General features: G+C 50.9%; 1 protein-coding gene across 2 annotated transcripts in view; it reads right to left on the reverse strand.

The window, feature by feature from the left end:
* The window catches only part of dmac2 (distal membrane arm assembly component 2), a 42,211-nt gene that overhangs the window by 2,153 nt on the left and 27,830 nt on the right, over positions 1-12,228 (reverse strand). For both annotated transcript variants that reach the window (XM_085973464.1, XM_085973463.1), the window contains 2 exons: positions 6,744-6,883; positions 3,589-3,751 (listed from right to left, as the gene is read on the reverse strand). In XM_085973464.1, the coding sequence (XP_085829590.1) occupies positions 3,589-3,751; positions 6,744-6,883 (303 nt within the window). The remainder of the gene's footprint in view (positions 1-3,588; positions 3,752-6,743; positions 6,884-12,228) is intronic.

Raw genomic sequence — 12,228 nt, forward strand, 5'->3', positions numbered from 1 at the left:
AGTGGGTGGCACTCTCGCCTCTGAGTCAGAAGGTCGCGGGTTCACGGTCCTCACTCCAGAGACATGAGCGCAAAATCTAGGCCGACACTCCCAGTGCAGTGCTGAGGGAGTGCCGCACTGTCGGAGGTGCCGTCTTTCGGATGAGACGTTAAACCGAGGCCCCGTCTGCTCTCTCAGGTGGACATAAACGATCCCATGGCCACTATTTTGAAGAAGAGCAGGGGAGTTCTCCCCGGTGTCCTGGGGCCAATATTTATCCCTCAATCAACATCACTAAAACAGATTATCTGGTCATTATCACATTGCTGGTTGTGGGAGCTTGCTGTGCACAGATTGGCTGCCGCGTTTCCTACATTATAACAGTGACCGTATCTCATTGGCGGTAAAGCGCTTTGGGGCGGCCCCGAGGGCGTGAAAGGCGCTATTTACAGGAAACTCTCGTTTTACCGGCACCTAAATAACCGGAAATCTCTGTTAACCGGCAAAATTCAGGAGTAGGTTCAGGTAAGTTTTACTTCATATTAGTGGCTGTTCCTGGATCTGTGGCCGTGTAACCGGGGTTCCTGCACCTGTTGCCGTGCAACAGGGACGCTTGGTTTGTGGCCGGGGTTCCTGCACCTGTTACTAAGCAACAGGGAAGCCTGGATCTGTTGCTGTGTACGGGGCTCTCATACCTTTAACTATACCTCTCTGTAATCCGGACTTTTTGATAAACCGGCACCACGCCGGTCCCGTCAGTGCCGGATAAAAAAGAGTTTCCTGCAAATGCAAGTCTTTCTTTCAAACTGCTAACATTGGCTCAGGGCACCCCAGAGGTCGGAGGTCGGAGCAGTGGAAGGTGAACTGGGAACAGCGAGGCCCGGACGATGTCAGCAGCTCCAGACGGCTTCACAGCGAGCCCAGTCAGTTCAGGCAGGTGCCAGGCCCAGACTGTGGGGCTGACAGAGAACTCCAAACATCTGGCCACAGCAGCAACAGGAAGGTGAATCAGAGGCGCCAAGCCGCACAAGGTGAGGGAAACAAAGAGCCGTTTATGCTTTGACCACACCAGGCAAAGCAGGATGAGGCGGAGTCATCGGGTCCGGAAATTTTGCAAGTAATATTTAAGCAAATTATGAAGCTTAAAACCTTTATTGAACTGCTAACATTCTTTGCAACTGCAAGCTGTTTCCAACCATTTAAAAAGAAAAAAATCAGATGTTAGTTTTTTTTTTAAACTTTCACAATTCTCCTCTTTCACTTTGGAATCCCTTGAACAGAATTGCTTTAACCAGCCCTCCCTGAAATAGCTGCGTGTGAAATTGGGCGTGCAAATTTAAAAAAAGGAACGGCTTTCACGACCACCGGACATCCCAAAGCGCTTTACGGCCAACGAGGTACTTTTTGGAGCGTAGTCACTGTTGTGGTGTAGGGAACGCGGCAACATAGAAACATAGAAGATAGGAGCAGGAGTAGGCCATTCGGCCCCTCGAGCCTGCTCCGCCATTCAATGAGATCATGGCTGATCATCCAAACTCAGTACCCTGTCCCTGCTTTCTCCCCATATCCCTTGATCCCTTTAGCCGTAAGAAATATATCCAACTCCTTCTTGAATATATTTAATGAATTGGTCTCAACTGCCTTGTGTGGTAGAGAATTCCACAGGTTCACCACTCTCTGGGTGAAGAAATTCCTCCTCATCTCTGTCCTAAATGGTGTATCCTTATCCTTAGACTGTGACTCCTGGTTCTGGACTCCCCGGCCATCGGGAACATCCTTCCTGCATCTAGTCTGTCTAGTCCTGTTAGAATTTTATAAGTTTCAATGCAATCCCCTCTCATTCTTCTAAACTCCAGCAAGTATAAGCCCAATCGACCTAATCTCTCCTCATACGTCATTCCTGCCATCCCAGGTATCAGTCTGGTGAATCTGCGCTGCGCTCCCTCCATGGCAAGAACATCCTTCCTCAGATAAGGCGACCAAAACTGCACACAATACTCAAGGTGTGGTCTCACCAAGGCCCTGTACAACTGCAGCAAGACATCCTTGTTCCTGTACTCGAATCCTCTCGCTACGAAGGCCAACATACCATTTGCCTTCTTAACCGCCTGCTGCACCTGCACGCTTACCTTCAAATTTGCACACAGCAAGATCCCACACACAGCAACGAGATAATTACCAGATCTGTTCTGAGGTGTTGGCTGAGGGAATAAATATTGGCCAGGACACCGGGGAGAACTCCCCCTGCTTCTTCTTCGAAAGGGTTTAACGTCTCATCCGAAAGACGGGCACCTCTGACGGTGCAGCACTCCCCCGGGAGTGTCGGACTGGATTATGGGCTCGAGGCTCTGGCGTGGGACTTGATAGGTCCAGCTTGTTCCCAATGAATTCTGGGATACCTGACTACGTTAACCCCCTATTTGCCCATAGTGTGGGTTTAGCTGACTGAAGCACATTTGCAGACTGCAAGACGCCACTTCACTTATCAAGCTTCAGAATGTGTGTTCACAGCCTCAGTAGAACCATTGTCTAAACATGGCCTGTCCTCCCAGGAGATAAGGGTACAACTAACAACCAACATAGAAGATAGGAGCAGGAGTAGGCCGTTCGGCTCCTCGAGCCTGCTCCGCCATTCAATGAGATCATGGCTGATCATCCAAACTCAGTACCCTGTCCCTGCCTACATTGTACCAGTCACAGGATACATGAATCACTGCGGCCTTGTAGCCATCCTGTTTGTTCGACAGTCAAGGATAAAACATGTTTTCTCAAACTATAAACTATGCCGATAATGGGGAAGAGATAACAGCAGGAATGTGGGGAGTAGGATGGGACAACCGACATCTGTGACTGGCATGGTCAGAGGGTACCCGAGTTCAAGGGGTGGGCCCGACAGTTGAGTGACTAACCACATACAGGAAACTTTCTGGTATCCGGCACCGATGGGACCGAGTTGGTGCCGTCCCATCAAAACTGCCGTATAAACCAGCGCTAATGTTAAAACGTACGGAGCTTTTCAGCTCCGTGTGAAGCAACAAACCCTGTTGCTTAGCAACAGCTTCAAAACAGTCGGCCGCAGCTTAAAAGCATCTCTGTAGCTAAGCAACAGCTTCAGCTAGACGCTTGGGAGCCGCGACTGGGAAAAAAAAACGAGAAGTAAAAAAACTTATAGGAAACGGCTCCTGAATTTTGCCAGTAGATAGAGCTTTCCGGACATTTAACCTCCGGTTAAACGAAAGTTTCCTGTAAATCAATAAAGAGTAACTGTTGTGACACTGCATGTATGCCCCCATTCTGTAGTAGGTGGGCGTTGCTTATAGAATTGTATAACTTGAATGAACCGCTGCTTGTCCCTCGAGAGTGCGCCCCTAGCTTGAGGAAGCCGAGTGGCTCTCCCTTGTGCACAAGTCCTCTTGATTGTTTTAATAAATTCTGAACGTGTCCTCAATTCCGTCTCCAAATTCGAATCTAACAGACTCGAACCCACGACCCCGCTGACCCCAGAGGCACGAGTGCGTCCCACTGAGGCACGGCTGTCGCCACCGAAGCGAAATCATTTGTGCCGCCAAACCGAATTAGCGGTGGCTGTCCCAGGTTGACGTAACTTACTTCAGATGGTGCAGTGAGGCCAGGCCTCGCTCTGTGACCCTGGGGCAGCCGGCCAGCCCCAACTCTTCAAGCGAGTCTCCGAACACGTGCAGGCGGTTCAAACACCAGTCGTCAATGTAGGGGCAGTTCCTCAGGTTCAAACACTTCAGCTGCTTCAAACACACTGAACAAACACAAGGACATTAGAAAAAAGAACTTGCATTTATAGAAACATAGAAGATAGGAGCAGGAGTAGGCCATTCGGCCCCTCGAGCCTGCTCCGCCATTCAATGAGATCATGGCTGATCATCCAAATTCAGTACCCTGTCTCTGCTTTCTCCCCATATCCCCTGATCCCTTTAGCCTTAAGAAATATATCTAACTCCTTCTTGAATATATTTAATCAATTGGCCTCCACTGCCTTCTGTGGTAGAGAATTCCACAGGTTCACCACTCTCTGGGTGAAGAAATTCCTCCTCATCTCTGTCCTAAATGGCTTACCCCTTATCCTTCGACTGTGACCCCTGGTTCTGGACTCCCCGACCATCAGGAACATCCTTCCTGCATCTAGTCTGTCTAGTCCTGTTAGAACTTTATAAGTTTCAATGAGATCCCCTCTCATTCTTCTAAACTCCAGCGAGTATAAGCCCAATCGACCCAATCTCTCCTCATACGTCATTCTTGCCATCCCAGGTATCAGTCTGGTGAATCTTCGCTGCACTCCCTCCATGGCAAGAACATCCTTCCTCAGAAAAGGCGACCAAAACTGCACACAGTACTCAAGGTGTGGTCTCACCAAGGCCCTGTACAACTGCAGCAAGACATCCTTGTTCCTGTACTCAAACTCTCTCGCTACGAAGGCCAACATACCATTTGCCTTCTTAACCGCCTGCTGCACCTACATGCTTACCTTCAGCGACTGGTGCACAAGGACACCCAGGTCTCGTTGCACTTCCCCTTCACCCAATCTATTGCCGTTCAGATAATAATCTGCCTTCCTGTTTTTGCCACCAAAGTGGATAACCTCGCATTTATCCACATTATACTGCATCTGCCATGCATCTGCCCAATCACCCAAACTGTCCAAATCATCCTGGAGTTTCTCGGCATCCTCCTCACAGCACACACGCCCACCCAGCTTTGTGTCGTCTGCAAACTTGGAGATATTACATCTAGTTCCCTCGTCTAGATCATTAATATATATTGTGAATAGCTGGGGTCCTAGGACCGATCCCTGCGGTACTCCGCTAGTCACTGCCTGCCACTCGGAAAAAGACACGTTTATTCCAACTCTTTGCTTCCTGTCTGCCAACCAGTTCTCTATCCAAGTCAGTACCTTGCCCCCAATCCCATGTGCCTTAACTTTACACGCTAATCTCTTATGCGGGACCTTATCGAAAGCCTTCTGAAAGTCCAAATACACCACATCCGCTGGTTCTCCCTTATCTATTCTACCAGTTACATCCTCAAAAAATTCCAGTAGATTAATCAAGCACGATTGACCTTTTGTAAATCCATGTTGACTTTGTCCGATCCTGTCACTGCTTTCCAAGTGCTCTGCTATTATATAGCGCCTTTCACAACCCCAGGACGTCCCAAAGTGCTTTACAGCCAATGAAGTACTTTTTGAAGTGTAGTCACTGTTGTAATCGTAGAATGATACAGCACAGAAGGAGGCCATTCGGCCCATCGTGCGTGTGCCGGCTCTTTGGCAGAGCGATCCAATTAGTCCCACTCCCCCCTGCTCTTTCCCCATAGTCCTGCAATGTTTTCCCTTCAAGTATTTATCCAATTCCCTTTTGAATGTTACCATTGAATCTGGTTTCACTGCCCTTTCAGGCAGCGTGTTCCAGATCACAGCAACTCGCTGCGTGAACAAATCGTTTTCTCGTGTCGCCTCTGGTTCTTGTTCAGCTCACCTTAAATCTGTGTCCTCTGGTTACCTTTTGGCTGCCGCATTTCCTACGTTAGAGTAAATAAGGAGAAACTGTTTCCAGAGGCAGAAGGGTCGGTAACCAGAGGACACAGAAACAGTTTCTCCTCATTTACTCTAATGTAGGAAATGCAGCAGCCAATTTGCGCACAGCAAGCTCCCACAAACAGCAATGTGCTAATGACCAGATAATCTGTTTTAGTGATGTTGGTTGAGGGATAAATATTGGCCCAGGACATCGGGGAGAACTCCCCTGCTCTTCTTTGAAATAGTGCCATGGGATCTTTTACATCCACCTGAGAGAGCAGACGGGGCCTCGGTTTAACATCTCATCCGAAAGACGGCACCTCTGACAGTGCAGCACTCCCTCAGCGCTGCACTGGGAGCGTCAGCCTAGATTTTTGTGCTCGAATCTCTGGAGTGGGGACTTGAACCCACAACCTTCTGACTCGGAGGCGAGAGTGCCGCCCACTGAGCCACTGGCCGACACCTTAGAGCCCAAAGTTGGAGGGTCACGGGTTCATACAGAGGCTGCAGCTACCCGCTGGTTGTAGGAGGCGGCGAGCTGGGATGAAGAGGCTCGGTCAAGGACTGACTGTTGGCCACGGTACTGGGAGAACTCCCTCCCCCCCTCCACCCCCCCCACAGAGCCAGTGTCAGCTGTGGTTCAGTGGGTAACATTCTCGCCTCTGAGTCATTGCTGTTTGTGGGAGCTTGCTGTGCACAAATAGGCTGCCGCGTTTCCCTGCATACAGGAGTGACTTCAGAAAGTACAGGAAACTTTCGATTAACCGGCCCCTAAATAACCGGAACGCTCTATCCACTGGCAAAATTCAGGAGTCGGTTCAGGTAACTTTTATTACTTTTTTTACTCCATTTGTTGCTGTGCAAGGGTGTAGCTGAAGCTGTTGCTAAGCTACAGAGATGCTTGCAACTTGTGCCGATTGTTTTGAAGCTAAGCAACAGGGTTTGTTGCTTTATACGGAGCTCTGAGCTCCGTATCTTTTACTATAGCGTTCGGTTATCCGGAATTGTTGATGAACCGGCACCACGTCAGTCCCGTCCGTGCCGGATACCAGAAAGTTTCCTGTACTTCATTGGCTGTAAAGCGCTTTGAGACGTCCTGACATTGTAAAAGGCGCTACAGAAATGCAAGTCTTTCTTTGGGAGAGGAAGGGGAAAGAGAGAAGCTTGGCTGTGAACCTTTGAGTAACAGTTGTCGCTAATTTCACCCATCGCTTACCTAAATTCTCCATCCCGTCGTAGGTTATGGAGGAGCCGCTGGCATCGACCGCTTCCAGCGGGACCTCTTTGTAATTGAGGAAATCCCAGCTGAACTTGCCCCTTTGATTTGCCCGGAACCATTCCTCCTGACCGGCAAACCTGCAAACAACACGGGACGGAATCAATGATCCCCGTAATTTTTCTGGGCGCCGCGCGGCCCCTTTAAGGGCCCCTCAAAATACCGCGCGGGCTGTGGCTTTTTGCGTCGGAAAGCCGGCTGTGCGGGTTCCCTGGAGCGCTGCGCGGCTACTCTGCATTTCTATAGCACCTTTCACGACCTCAGGACGTCCCAATCATCGCCTGGGACTGAGCCAAGCCCGCAGTGAGCCACAGACAGCTACAGTGTGCAAGGAGGCCAATTGTATCTGTGCCGACTCTCATTGCCAGAGCTATTCGGAATTAATCCCACTGCCTGTGCGCTCCCAATCGTCCTGGCTCTTCAAAGGCGATACGCTGCGGAGGCTGGAAATCTGAAATATAAACAGAAAATGCTGGGAACACTCAGCAGGTCAGGCAGCGTCTGGAGAGAGAAAGAGAGTTAACGTTTTAGGTCGATGACCCTTCGTCAGAGCTGGAAAATGTAGGAGGTTTAACAGGTTTTAAGCAAGTGCAGGGGCCGGGAAAGGGGGGAGGAAAGATCGAGTGGGAGCAGGAGTGATTCGTGAAAAGCAGAATCAGTACCAGCACTCGCTGTCCAAAAAGTTGGGGGTTATGATCTGAAATTGTTACATACATAGGATATACGGCACAGAAACAGGTAATTCGGCCCAGCCAGTCCGTGCCGGCGTTTATGCTCCACTCGAGCCTCCTCCCGTCGTTCCTCGTCTAACTCTATCAGCATAACCCTCTATTCCCTTCTCCCTCATATGCTTGTCTAGCCTCCCCTTAAATGCATCTATACTATTCGCCTCAACCACTCCCTGTGGTAGCGAGTTCCACATTCTCACCACTCTCTGGGGAAAGAAGTTTCTTCTGAATTCCCTACTGGATTTCTTGGTGACTATCTTATATTGATGGCCTCTAGTTATGCTCTTCCCCACAACTGGAAACATTCTCTCTGTATCCACTCTATCAAAACCTTTCATAATTTTAAAGACCTCTATTAGGTCACCCCTCAGCCTTCTTTTTTCAAGAGATATGTATACCCTCGCAATTCTGGTATCATCCCTGTAAATCTTCCCTGCACCCTCTCCAGTGCCTCTATATCCTTTTGATAATATGGCGACCAGAACTGCACGCAGTGTGTGGTCTAACCAAGGTTCGATACAGGTTTAGCATAACTTCCGTACATTTCAATTCTATCCCTCTAGAAATAAACCCTAGTGCTTGGTTTGCCTTTTTTATGGCCTTCTAAGCTGTGTCGCAACTTTTAGTGATTTGTGTATTTGTTCCTCCGAGATCCCTTTGTTCCTCTACCCCACCTAGACTCGCACCCTCCAAGTAATAAGTGACCTCCCTATTCTTCTGACCAAAATGTAATACCTCACATTTATCTGTGTTGAACTGCATTTGCCAATTATATACCCATTCTGCAAGTTTATTGCTGTCACACTCCCAGTCTGACCTCAGCCTCCTACGCTGTTCGAACGAAGCTCCACGAACAGCACCTCATCTTTCCATTAAGTGCTCGTGTGTGTTGAACTCGATGCGGAGTCTGGTAGGTTGTGAAGTGCTGAATCGAAAGATGAGGTGCTGTTCCTTGAGCTTCATTGGAACAGTGTACAGGGCCTTGGTGAGACCACACCTTGAGTATTGTGTGCAGTTTTGGTCACCTTATCTGAGGAAGGATGTTCTTGCCATGGAGGGAGTGCAGCGAAGATTCACCAGGCTGATACCTGGGATGGCAAGAATGACGTATGAGGAGAGATTGGGACTGATGCACTATCAATTGCTACAAAAGACTGGAGATTGAGAAAGTAATAAACAGGCTTTTATTACCAAAGAACAGAGCATGCCTCTTGTGGTTGCCTGGTATCCAAAAGGGCCGGAGGCTGCCGAGCAGCGACCTTTATACCCAGCCATGAGGGTGGAGCCAGGGGCGGAGTCAGCTGAGGCATGCACAGACAAGTACAACAATATGCAAGAGTGAACAACAGTATTAACAACAGTGAACAACAGTACTAACAGTGAACAACAGTACTAACAACAGTGGTGAACAAAAATACTAACAACAGTGGTTTACCACATTCACCCCTTGTTTAGAATTGAGTCCGGCGGGGTGAAGTGCACTAAAAATTTGTGTACTGAAGTCTATCAGGAGGCCTTGTAAGCCGTCCTGAGCGTCGCAGCAGCGGCGGTGATGGTGCAGCATCCAACGTTGAACCCGGTGTCTCATTCAGAGGAGGTGTAGCAGGTGGCGGACCCTGGGGCTGCTGCATGCCGTCTACAGGGGTCAGAGCATGGGTAATGGGAGGTAGCGATGGTGGTCTCTCAGAGGCACCCGAAGGTGCGAGGTCTCGTGCGGGGACTGTGTCCTGGGGGTAGGCAGGAGTAGCGGTGGGTGGCGAAGAGGGTGTTTCAGGAGCACCCGCAGGTGCGAGGTCTCGAATGGAGACTGTGTCCTCCCGCCCGTCCGGGTACACCACGTAAGCATACTGCGGGTTGGCGTGGAGGAGGCTCACCCTCTCGACCAGGGGGTCCGCCTTATGGGTCCTCACGTGCTTCCGCAGTAGGACGGGACCTGGAGAGGTCAGCCATGTTGGTAGCGAAATCCCCGACGTGGACTTCCTGGGGAAGGAGAACATTCTCTCGTGAGGAGTGGCATTGGTGGGTGTACAGAGCAGCGACCGAATGGAATGGAGCGCCGCAGGGAGGACCTCCTGCCAGCGGGAGGTCGGAAGGCCCTTAGATTTTAAGTTTAAAAGGACTGCCTTCCAGACTGTCGCATTCTCCCTTTCCACCTGGCCGTTACCCCGGGGGTTGTAGCTGGTGGTCCTGCTTGTAGCAATGCCTCTCGCGAGCAGGTACTGCCGAAGTTCGTCACTCATAAAAGATGAGCCCCTGTCGCTATGGATATAGCTAGGGAAACCGAACAATGCGAAGAGGTCATTCAGACATTTAATGACCGTGGTACTGGTCATGTCCGAGCAAGGGATGGCAAACGGGAATACTCATCAATTATATTGAGGAAGTACACATTGCGGTCAGAGGAGGGGAGGGGCCCTTTAAAATCGATGCTCAGCCGCTCGAAGGGGCGCGTGGCTTTGATCAGGCTTGCTCTGTCTGGCCTATAAAAATGCGGCTTGCACTCGGCACAGATCTGGCAGTTCCTGGTCATGGTCCTGACCTCCTCGATGGAGTAGGGCAGGTTACAGGATTTGATAAAATGGAAGAACCTGGTGACCCCCGGGTGGCAGAGGTCATTGTGGAGGGTCTGTAATCTATCAACCTGCGCGTTGGCGCACGTACCACGTGATAGGGCATCTGGGGGCTCATTGAGTTTCCTGGGCCGGTACAAGATATCGTAATTGTAGGTGGAGAGTTCGATTCTCCACCTTAATATCTTGTCATTCTTGATTTTGCCCCGCTGCTTATTATGAAACATAAAAGCTACTGAACGCTGGTCAGTGAGCAGGGTAAATCGTTTTCCGGCCAGGTAATGCCGCCAATGTCGCACGGCTTCCACAATGGCCTGGGCCTCCTTTTCGACAGAGGAGTGTCGAATCTCGGGGCCCTGGAGGGTCCTTGAGAAAAAGGCCATGGGTCTCCCCGCCTGGTTAAGGGTTGCAGCTAGGGCAAAGTCGGATGCGTCGCTCTCCACTTGAAAAGGGAGGGACTCATCCACAGCGTGCATTGTGGCCTTCGCAATATCGCTTTTTATGAGAGTGAAGGCTGCACAGGCCTCTGCTGTCAGGGGGAAGGAGGCGGACTTGATGAGGGGTCGGGCTTTATCCGCATAGTTGGGCACCCACTGAACATAGTAAGAGAAAAACCCCAGGCATCTCTTCAGTGCTTTCTGGCAGTGGGGGAGGGGGAGCTCCATAAGAGGGCGCATTCTATCGGGGTCTGGGCTGATGACTCCGTTCTCCACTACGCAGCCAAGAATAGCAAGGCGCTTAGTACGAAACATACATTTGTCTTTGTTGTATGTGAGATTCAGCCACTGGGCCGTCCGGAGGAATTTCCCTAGATTAACGTCATGGTCCTGCTGGTCGTGGCCGCAGATGGTGACGTTGTCTAGATATGGGAAAGTGGCCTGGAGCACGTTCTGGTCAACCATCCGGTCCATCTCCCGTTGGAAGACAGAAACTCCGTTGGTGACGCCGAAGGGAACTCTGAGAAAGTGATAAAGCCGACCGTCAGCTTCAAAAGCTGTGTACTGGCGGTCCTCAGCCCTGATGGGGAGCTGGTGATATGCCGACTTCAGATCAATCGTCGAGAACACCTGGTATTGTGCTATCTGATTGACCATGTCAGATATGCGGGGGAGTGGGTATGCATCCAACTGGGTGTAGCGATTGATCGTCTGGCTGTAGTCAATAACTAGGCGCTGTTTTCCGCCAGTCTTCACCACCACCACTTGTGCTCGCCATGGGCTATTGCTGCTCTCGATAATCCCTTCCTTCAGGAGTCTCGCTACCTCGGATTTAATGAAACCCCTATCCCCGGCACTGTAACGCCTACTTTTGGTAGCGATGGGCTTACAGTCGCGGGTGAGGTTAGCGAACAAGGAGGGGGGGGGAGACTTTAAGGGTGGAGAGGCTGCAAATGGCGCGCGGCGGGCGATTTAAAAACTGCTGGCTGCAGACCGTGAGAGGGGGGAGGGGTCCACCGTACGCTAAAGTGACACTCTTAAGGTGGCACTGAAAATCCAACCCCAGTAGGACGGCAGCGCAGAGATCAGGCAGGACCAGAAGTTTAAAATTTTTGTATTCAGTACCCCGCACTGAAAGAGTCACCATACAGTAGCCACCGACTTCCGCTGACTGGGCTTTGGAAGCCATAGAGATGCGATGACGCGTCGGCAGGACCGGGAGAGAGTAACTGCGCACCGTGTCGGGGTGTATAAAACTCTCCGTGCTCCCGCTGTCAAAAAGGCAGGTAGTGGCGCGGCCGTTTACCGTAATGTCCATCATGGACCTGGACAGTTGATGCGGGAGAGATTGATCCAGCGTCAAGGAAGCCAGCGTATGTTCAAGCGCGTCGATGCGGTCGTCCGATGAGGCGGTGGTGGAGTCCGGGTCCCCCGTAACCGAAGTCGGAGGCGTCCAAGATGGCGGACAAAATGGCGGCGCCCACGGTCCCGATCCCCACGCGGCTGGGGGAGCCCAAGATGGCGGGCAAGATGGCTGCGCCCACGGTTCGCACGCGGCGCTGCTGGCGTTAGCGGTCTTCCCTTTGCAGGCGCTAACGTAGTGACCTTTCTTCCCGCAGCCGGAGCAGGTAGCATTCTTCGCGGGGCAGCGTGCTCTAGGGTGTTTAGCTTGGCCACAAAAATAGCATTT

Source organism: Somniosus microcephalus, chromosome 34 (assembly GCF_052327205.1).
Source record: "Somniosus microcephalus isolate GS21.2 chromosome 34, FLI_Smic_1.0, whole genome shotgun sequence".
Lineage (NCBI taxonomy): Eukaryota > Metazoa > Chordata > Chondrichthyes > Squaliformes > Somniosidae > Somniosus > Somniosus microcephalus.